Below are 9,141 nucleotides of genomic sequence, written 5' to 3' on the forward strand. Positions count from 1 at the left end.
GCGCCCTCGCAGCGCCCGGGGGCCGCGGCCCGCAGGCCCGGGGCCGGGGTGCTTCTCGCCCCGTTTTTGGGTGCCCCCCGCCTCCGCGAGCGCCCTCTCCGCACCCAGGTGACGCAGCCCTCACCAGGGAGCCCCCCGGCCCGGGCAGGGGGCTGCTCCCCCCCTTTTAGGGTGCCCGGGACCTCTGCAAGCGCCCTCTCAGCCCCCGGGTTACGCACCCCACCCCAGGGAGCCCGCAGGGCCTCTGCTTGCCCCAAATTTTGGTGCCCAGCACCTCCACGAGTGCCCTCTGCGCACCTGGCTGATGTACCTGTCACGAGGGAGCGGGCAGGCCCGGGTAGGACGACTGCTCCCCCCATTTTTGGGTGCCTGGCACCTCCGTGAGCGCCCTCTCAGCCCCCAGGCGACGCACCCCTCGCCTGGGAGCCGGCAGGGCCTCTGTTCCCCCCATTTTTGGGTGCCCAGCACCTCCGTGAGCGCCCTCTCAGCCCCCAGGCGACGCACCCCTCGCCTGGGAGCCAGCGGCCCCCGCTCACCCGGCCCTCCGGGTCCCATCTCCACAGGCGGGGTACGGCTGAGCCATGCGGCACCCCGGGCGGCTGCGGGGCGCCCCGCGGAGGACGGATGCGCGGAGGAGCAGGAGGGGTGCTGCCGCCTCTACCCCGGGCACATCCCCACCAGCCCGCTGCAGAAAGCGCTGCTGGCTGCTGGCTCAGCGCTGACGGCTCTCTATGACCCCTACAGACACGGTAAGCCGAGCCAGGGTGGCTTTTTCCGCTCAGGATCCTCTTACTCGCATCCAGCCACTCCTGCCCTGTGGCTCTGCTGGGAGTTTCTTGGGGGATTTTATTTCGCCTCCTGTCGGGTGAGACATCTACTAATGGGGGARGTGCAGGGCGAAGACCTTCCCCAGGGCAGGAGACCATAGAAGAGAGGGGTGAAGGATTCCCCCGCACCCCCTAAGCATCTCCTGCTGAGCCCGTGGTGCCGACCAGCCGCATCCCGCTCCTTGTTCTCCCAGGCCTGGAAATGGCACCTCGTGCCTGCTCTCCTGTGCCTCCCTGTGGGTCAGGCCAAGCCGCGTAGCCCTGAGATGGGCAGTCCGTGGTTAGCGTTGACCCTGGGCGCTTTCCTTTGCCCCAAGCCTCCTGCATGGTCCTGGCCAAAGTGTTGCCTCGTTTCCTCACCTGTCAGATGAGGACAGCTGGGTGTTGTGAAAATAAACATGTCTAATGCTGCGTGTCTGCTGCTCTTGGGTCACTGCCTGGTCTCCCTTTCAGACATGGTGGCAGTCCTCGGGGAGACAACGGGTTGCCTTGTCCTGCCGAGCCTGCGAGACAAGATGAAACACGACCCTGAAGGTTACCGCATCCTCCAGTGCGTCCCTCCGCGTCCGTCTCTCTGCGTCCGTGGTTTGTGGTGGGGAGGGAGGCACCTGCCCAGCACGTACCTTGGGCTCTGCGAAGGGAGAGTCCTGCACTCCCTGTCCTAAAAGGGGCACGGGCATTTTGTTAGTTTTAACCCTCCAGGTTGTTTATTTTACTTTATTTTAACCATCACAAGAGCCCTATGGCAAGTCTAAGGGCAACAGCGCAAAAGCCACAGGAGCCCAGGCCTATTTCAAGCACTGGTGTCTGTCTGTTCTGCTTTGCTGCTGTAACTGGTAGGCGCCTTCTTGCTTAGCTGTGATAAAACCCACGGATGTGGTGGTTTTTCTCCCCTGTGTCTGCTGCTGCATCCCCTTGCATTGAAGACTTCGTCACCTGCTGGTCCCCTTTGCCTTTCGACACCTCTGTACTTTCTTTCCAGGTGCCCATGGCACCTCCCTAGGCGATGAAATAAGGGTGCTTCTCCTGGTGTTTTTGTTAAGTATGGATCACCTTTGCTTCCATGTCTGCAGGGAATTGTTGAGCGTAGCAAGGCTGGAGACCAGGAAGGACAGCATGAGCCTCTTATTAACCCAGATCATCTTACTGCTTATTTACTTTCCTTCTCCCTTCTTGTTATTTGTTATTCCTGCTGCCTGTGGTACGCTTGGTTCCTGCTGTACCATGAACTCGCTGGGGGAAAAGCTGCCTTTTGTTGTATGTTTGTGCAGGGCAGCCTGATCCTGCCCGGGGCGCTGGACACTGACCGGGCAAAGCGTGCAGAGCGCCAGGAGAGGGGGCTGAGCCCTAGAGAAACTGCTCAGGGAGAGGACAGCGAGACACCAAGGAGAGAGGAAAAGGGAAATTCCCACGTATTCCTTGCCCCACTGGTGTTACAGGGATTTGCAGCAGTTTGATTTGTGCACGCACATCTTTTGTTTTGTTTTGTTTTTTAATCCTCTAAATTGATGAGGTTCCTTTGACACTGACAGTACAAGGAGGTGCCTGCAGCCAGGGTCAAGCTCTTGCAGGTCCTGCTTATCTCCCTGCTGCCTCCACTCCAGGAGCTGAGCAGCTCCTCGATCCACTGCAAGGCTTTTACGAGGGGAAGAGTTTCTTCTGTGGACAGAAGTGAAGGAGCTTTTGTTTAGTTCCAGGGCTTCACAGTACCTGTTTGCCAACAGCCTGGACAGGAGACCTGTCTGTGTCCAGCCGCCACGTGGCTCACGATGAAAACCCAAGCAGGAGAGAAATTCGATCTGCGTCCCCTCTTCAGGGTTGTTCCTTTGAAGTTCTGGCTGCTTTGCAGGGGCAATGAAGAGCCTGCTCCCCGGCCCTGCTGTTGCTSTTGCTCTTGCTGGGGGGCTGTGGCTGGCTGCCAGCCAGCAGGGCAGCATTTCAGGGTCACCGTGCATAAAAGATTGATGCTTTTCCAACCGGAGTTGCTGAAGGGGAGCGAGATGAGAGCTCTGTTCTTGCCAACGCTTCAGGCAGTTCCTTTAAGCATTTTGTGCCCTTGTGCCAGCGATAGAAATGAGGATGGTGCTATCCCTGCAGGGAACGATCAGGATCCGTGCAAGGAAAATGCCCAGGAAGGGCAGAGGCAGGGGATGGGGGTTTCCAGGACCTGCTTTTCTCCAGGTCACCCAGGTGCCAGTGTTTCACTGGGAGACTTAGTGACTTGCTTTTTGCTTTCAGGGAGCGGCCTCGCATCCGCCTCTCCACCCTGGACGTGAACAGGCTGCGGGGGTTGCCGGATGGCACGTTGGGCCGAGAATACATCCGGTTTTTGGAGGACAATGTGAGTGCGGGATTTTGCAGGGCACAAATGGCTGTAGTCGATCCCTGTGCCAGGAGCATGCGTGAGCACCAGAGGGAGCTTGGAGTCATAGAGAAGGAGCCCCAGAAATTGAAAGGGGTTAATGAGCTGGGACTCAGGAGGTTGGGCTGTGATGCTGGGTGTCGGGTGACGGTGGATATGTCACCGATGCTGCGCRGGCCTTGCTTTTCATCTGTGATACTGACCCAGTCATAAATGTCTGGAAGATGTGATGATGGACGGGGCTGGAAACTGGTGTTCGTTAGAAAGTGAGAGCAGAACCTTGAGTTTCAGAGGGGGCTGAACTGGTCCTCTTTGGATTTGCAGAAGGTTTCTCCAGACACRCGGATGCCAGCCAAGTTTGTGGATGATGAAGAGTTGGCGTATGTGATCCAGAGGTACCGGGAAGTCCACGACCTGATGCACACCCTCCTGGGCATGCCAACCAACATGCTCGGTGAGCGGAGGTGGGCCGGGAGGGAGGGGGGGCACAGAGCTGAGCAGGGAGGCAGGAGGGGGCTYGGACCAGCGCCAGGGCTCAGAGGCCTGTGCTGTGAAACCCCAGCGATGGTGCTCGGCCACCGCTCCTGGGGATTGGACAGGCTGGGCAGGTTGGACTCCCTGATCCTCAGCCCAGGGAGGTTTGCAYCATCACTGCCCTGCATCGCTGGTGACCGAGAGGCCACGGGCCTTGGACATCTGCCCTCCATCACCTTTTCCCTGCTGGGAGAGGCACTTTCAGAGCCTTGGGCACAGGCGGTCGCTGCGTGGGTGGGTGCTTGCAGCCCAGCAGCAAGGGTGGCACCGAGGGAGGGTTTTGCAAGCTCCGAGCAAAGGCAGAAGCGTGGGGGCTTCCTGGTTGTTTCCTATCTGCACGTCCCTGTGCCCTTTCCTCTCCTTTCGCGTGTGACTCAGTAGCGAGTCACGGGCTGAGCCTTGCTGATGAGCCTGTGGGAACCAGCATTTCAGGTCTCTCTTAAGCAGGCTTTGGCTGAGATGTGGCGGTATTTGGAAAAGGTCTTTCCCAATGCAGAGATGGGGAGAGCCGTGTGGGAGGATCGGGCTGGTGGGGAGCTTTGCTAAGGCTCTGAAGGAGCCAGGCCTGCCCAGCAAGGCCTTTCCCAAGCTAGTGGGGCGCTGGCTGTTCAGTGCTGCTCTCCCAGGGCCTTGGGCCATCCCTTTTGAGGGGCTAATGCATGATCTGTCCTGCCCTGCCATGGGATCAGGCTGCAGCTGGAGCCGCAGAGCCCAGCCAGACCTAGGGGCTGGGACGCGCTCCCGAATCCTGCTGCGTAGACGAGGGCGACAGATGTGCAGCCGCCCGTGTGAATGGGGCAGATCTCGCAGCCCGCTCCCTGTGGCTGCGCAGCCCTTGCCCCGTGCGCCGGGCCTGCTGACCGCCTCCCCGTGTCCTCCCAGGGGAGGTCGTGGTGAAATGGTTCGARGCCATCCAGACAGGGCTGCCCATGTGCGTCCTGGGCGCAGCCTTCGGCCCGGTTCGTCTCAGTGCACGGTAGGCACCGACGTGATCCGCTGGGGAGGGAGCCTCTGCCCCGGGGACGTGCCAGCCTTGGTGTCCCCTGAGGAACGAAAGGGTGACACCGCTAGCCTGCAGCGGGGAGCCGGACAGGGATCCCCATGGGTACCTGCTGCTCTGCYGCTGTGGCCCAGGGGAACGGCGGTGGCGGGACGCTTGGCTTTGCCTGGTCGCTGAAGCGCGAGATGATGCGGCAGAACGTGATTCTTCATCTGCTTCCAGCGTTCCTCTCCCGTGGCCCTGTCAGCAGCTCGCCTCCCTGCCGTGCCGGGCAGGGGGAGGGATGCCCAGCTTGGCTGCCTGCTGCCTGGGCACATGCTCAGAGCCAGCAGGACTCCTACCATGCTGGCAGCCCTTCCCTGCCCCAGCACATCTGCTTTGGTGGCTCAGCACAGTGTGCGGATTATGGATTAACCTGTGTTCTGCTCTGGGGTTTGCTGCTGACTGTGACCTTCCCAGCCCACTGTCCTCTTCTGGGCTCGGTTTCCCCTGTGAGATAAGCAGCAGGATTGCTAGAAGGGTGGAGCGGCTTGTGGTGTGGAGGGTGCTGTGGGCGCGTGGGGTTGGCGTCTGCCTGGGATGGGGACTTGGAGAAGCAAATCAAACCCTTTCTGCACTTTTTGTTCCAGAAAGCTGCGGGTCCTGGCTACGGAGCTGCTTCCCTGGGCGATTCAGAGCGGGCGCAACGCCAACTGTATCCTCAACATCTACTACGAGCGGCGCTGGGAACAGACAGTGGAGTCCCTGCGGGAGGAGATTGGCATCTTCCCTCCCCCGGCTGTTCGAGTGTGAGAGCTCAAGGATCRGGGAGGGGATGGGGGATCCCCAACTGGTGGACAACCCCCTGCAGCGTTTCATCTCCTGCCGCTGCAGGAGCACAGCTTGGCTCTGCTACCAGCCACCACGGGCCTGATGGCTGCGTTTTCCCCTGTCAAGAGCTGGCTCCCTCCTGTTGGTGGAGGCCAGGTTGCACCTCCCTGTGCCATGGCAGAGCTTGACCCCTTCTGCCATTTGTGATTCGGTGGAGCGATGGCAAGTCCCGCTGTGCCTGTGTCAGCTGCGTTTGGCTGCTCGGGTCCCCCTGACAGCAGCGCTCTGAGACCGATGCTCCGAAACACTGGGATGGGGAGGGAAGGGAGCAGAGTAAGTCTTAGAGCAGCCCTGGAGTGGAGCTAAACCACAAGCAGCCCAGGGGCGGGTTTGGTGCCTGCACCAGCGAGGGCCGATCCTGCACTGGTGCCTGCCTCTGGCCTCCTGCCGCTGGGCAATAGGGGATGTGTCTCACGCCCTGGAGACCACGCAGTGAGCAATTGCAGGAGCAGCTCGCGGATGCACTCGGGGAGCTCCTTCAGACACGGTGAACTCGTGCCCTGACACCCAGAGAGGATGTGGGTGTTGCAGGACAGAGTGTGCCGCGGCCGAGGGCTGCGCCGCTCTGCCCGACTTCCCTTTTCTCGCTGCAAGCAGGCAGAGAAATATCTCTGGATGTTATCTCTGCTGGAGCTGCTGCTCGAGAGAAGATCCCGGGCTGCCGTGCCCCCCTGCAGACCCTCCCCAGCAAAGAGGCTGAAATCTGCATGAGTGCACCAGCTTTTCATAGGGATCGTCCCCCTTCTTTTGGCAGCAAAACAATGTGATTGGGAATAAGGGGCTGAATCTTTGGGGAGCAGAGGCAGAGGCTGCTCGTGCCATTCACGCTGAGCTGTGTCTGAGAGTTGATTGCTGTCGCGGTTAATTAAACGGGTCTCCAGGCTGCCGCTGGCTGGATTGTAGAGCTGTCAAGTACTAGGACAGAGCCATGAGGCAGGTGGGTCTTTGTACAGGGAGGTTTGCTGTGTTCGGATTCCTTTTCGGTTAATAAAATTCATGGTGGAGCTTGTAATTCRTTATCCCTCTCCTTCCACTCCCCCCACCTCCCCTGCCGATCGGGAGATCTGACGTGAAACCTCATCCCTGTTCTGCTCCGGCTGGGCCTGTTGTTCTTTGTCCGTGGCTGCAGCCGGAAGGAGGGCGGCAGGGCAGGCGTGTGCCGCGCGTCCCCAGGGAGCTCGAGCGCGGAGCCGGCTGCGCGCTGCCCTGTGCTCCCTGCGGAGCCGGGGTGATGCAGGGCCAGCCTGGCTCGCCAGTGCTGCCGGCTGCAAAAAACCTTGCTCCCGCCCTTAGATCAGTGTCTTTGCAGCCGAGGTTTGCAGGCGCTTGACTGCTCAAACGCTCTCTCGCTGTGGTCGTTGCACAAAGACCTGGACGGGGGAAGAACCAGACTGTGGGGGCAGGAGGGGTGCAAGGCTGAGGGGTTCCTAAACTCCTGATCCTGGTGCTTTGGGGAGAGGGAAGAGGCTCTCACCCCTCTAGTGAGGCAGCGGCAGCGYGTTCGACTTTCCAGGGCGATGCCGCAGCCAGAACATCCTGCCCGAGCACTGAGGCCGTCGACCCGGTTGCAGCAGCGTGCTCTGGGGCTCCCTGCTTTGCTCTCGAATCTCCGCTCGGCTCCTCCGGTCTCCTCTGGCTCCCCAGGAATGGTCCCCCCCTTGCTCCCTTCTGCCCCTGACTCGCCCCTAGCTGCCTCCCAGTTCCAGCTTCTTCCTCAGCCCACCCCACCACCCGCCTGCTTTCTTCCCCTTCCAGACCAGGGCCGTGCCTGGTTCCCAGGGCCTCCTGAGTCAAGGCCAGGGCTGGGCCCCCTCCCTGCCTGGAAATGCCCCCCGAATYGAGTGGTGGCAGCCGTACGCTGGCTGCGGCGGCTCTCAACGCTAGGGCAAAGGCCTGGGATTACCGGGGCATCGCTTGTGAGACGGGAGGATGCGTCAGCCGCTCCTCGCCGGGCTGTGCGGCAGGGCACGGGGTGCACGTGAGCGCCACYGCCTCCGTTTCCCGCGCGCACGCCRCCGTCCCGCCGGGCAGGGAGTGCCRGTCGCTAACAAAAACGCTAGGCCACAATTTTAAGGTTATTTCTCATAGCTTAGGAAATACTCTCCTATTTTTCAGCCATGAGCTACAGCGAAGGAAATCCAGGAAACRCTGGTCACGAAACGGAGAGTTTTGCTGCAGCCTGGGTTTATTTTGAGCACGCGACACCCTGCTGCCCCGAATCGAACCGCCGGAGGCAGTTCCTCGCCGCGTTTGCACAGGGCTGGCCGTGACGGGCCGCGTGTTGCGCGGGGTGCTGGTGCCAGCATTATGTAAATGGGACGTAATATCATTTTAAACCTCGTCTGCTCGGCAGGAGCACTGAAGTGTGGCTGCAGCTCCGTTTGCCGTGGCCACTGCTTTCCGAGTCCGTGAAGATAAAGGCGTGAGGCAGGTGCAACCAAGGGAACGAGCCTGGAGGATTTTGACAGGTCGGACACAAGCCACAGCAAAGTGCATTTTTTTCGGTATGTGTTTAACCGTGGACAAGCGGCAGCTCTGTGCCCGGGCGGCCGAGGGACAACACGGTGCCGGCCCTCGCTCTGCGGCCAGGAGCGTGGTTTGGGGCACCGGAATGGGGGCGGTGATGGAGTCAAAAATACGCTAGGCGTCCTGCGTCCGTGTTGTGCTGGCTTGCTCGGAAATGCGAGGCTGCGTGGGTTTTGCATCTGGGCAAGTAAAGGTTTATTTTCTTCCCAAACAGTATACAAACCCCATCAAACACACCCTGGGTTTCACTTCCAGGCCTGGAACAGCCTCGTCCTACAACATCCGGGCCACATCTGGTCCAGCTCCTTGTGCTGACATCAGCACAGCTGGCGCAAGCCTCGGCTCCTCCAGGAAATCGGATGCGGCAGAGGAAGGAGAATCGGCTCCTTCCACGTCCCTCCCGCTGAACAACCGGCATCCTGGCRGCATGGTGATCCCCCAGCGCCCCGGCCCACGGGGTCGTGCCTCCTGCTTGCTGCTGGGGCTTTTACATGCCTGCAGCGTGGAGCTGGGAGAGGGCTGCCGGGCAGACGCGTGCAGGGAAAGGGGCTGGAGGGAGCTGAATACTGATGTGCATGTTTACGCACATGCACACACACATGGATTTTTTTCCYGTTGTTTCCCCGTGAAATTCTTGCCCTTGAAATGACACATTTTAAAAAAGGAAACACCTCCTGCTGCAGGAATATCCCCCCCAGCACTGCATTTAAAAAAAWTCTGGGGAGGGGACCAGGCTTCCCCTGCCTCTCTGCAGCAGTACGGGGGGGGTTTCAGCGGCGCCCCCGGCCCGGCGAGCGGGCCCGGCTCCGGGGGGTCCCGCGGCCCGAAAACAGCCGCTGCACCCCGGCCCCAAAACACGCGCCGCGTCGCCGGCAAAATGCGACTCTGGTGGGACTCGAACCCACAACCTTTGAATGACTCCCGTCACCACGCTAGAAGTCCAATGCGCTATCCATTGCGCCACAGAGCCGTCGGATTGCCCCGCCGCCCTCGCCACCTCTTCCCGCCGGCGCCGCCGCCCG

At 60.7% G+C, this 9,141-nt stretch overlaps 1 protein-coding gene and 1 non-coding gene across 3 annotated transcripts; one reads left to right on the forward strand and one right to left on the reverse strand.

The window, feature by feature from the left end:
• Positions 1-207: 207 nt before the first annotated feature.
• On the forward strand, positions 208-6,605 carry COQ4 (coenzyme Q4). 2 transcript variants are annotated; one of them, XM_026059620.1, is made up of 6 exons: positions 208-749; positions 1,281-1,377; positions 3,066-3,168; positions 3,514-3,643; positions 4,606-4,699; positions 5,353-5,609. In XM_026059620.1, exons 1-6 carry the CDS (start codon positions 305-307, stop codon positions 5,513-5,515), a joined length of 1,032 nt encoding a protein of 343 aa, XP_025915405.1. In that variant the 5' UTR covers positions 208-304; the 3' UTR covers positions 5,516-5,609. The 2 variants fall into 2 exon arrangements, with proteins under 2 accessions (XP_025915405.1, XP_025915404.1); XM_026059619.1 differs by lacking the exon at positions 4,606-4,699 and having other exon boundaries at positions 5,353-6,605.
• Positions 6,606-8,999: 2,394 nt separating this feature from the next.
• TRNAR-UCU lies at positions 9,000-9,089 on the reverse strand. Its single transcript is given in 2 exon segments — positions 9,000-9,035; positions 9,053-9,089. It is a non-coding gene; the product is annotated as a tRNA-Arg (tRNA).
• Positions 9,090-9,141: the final 52 nt, after the last annotated feature.

This window comes from Apteryx rowi, unplaced genomic scaffold, assembly GCF_003343035.1.
Source record: "Apteryx rowi isolate R43461 unplaced genomic scaffold, aptRow1 scaffold_16, whole genome shotgun sequence".
NCBI lineage: Eukaryota > Metazoa > Chordata > Aves > Apterygiformes > Apterygidae > Apteryx > Apteryx rowi.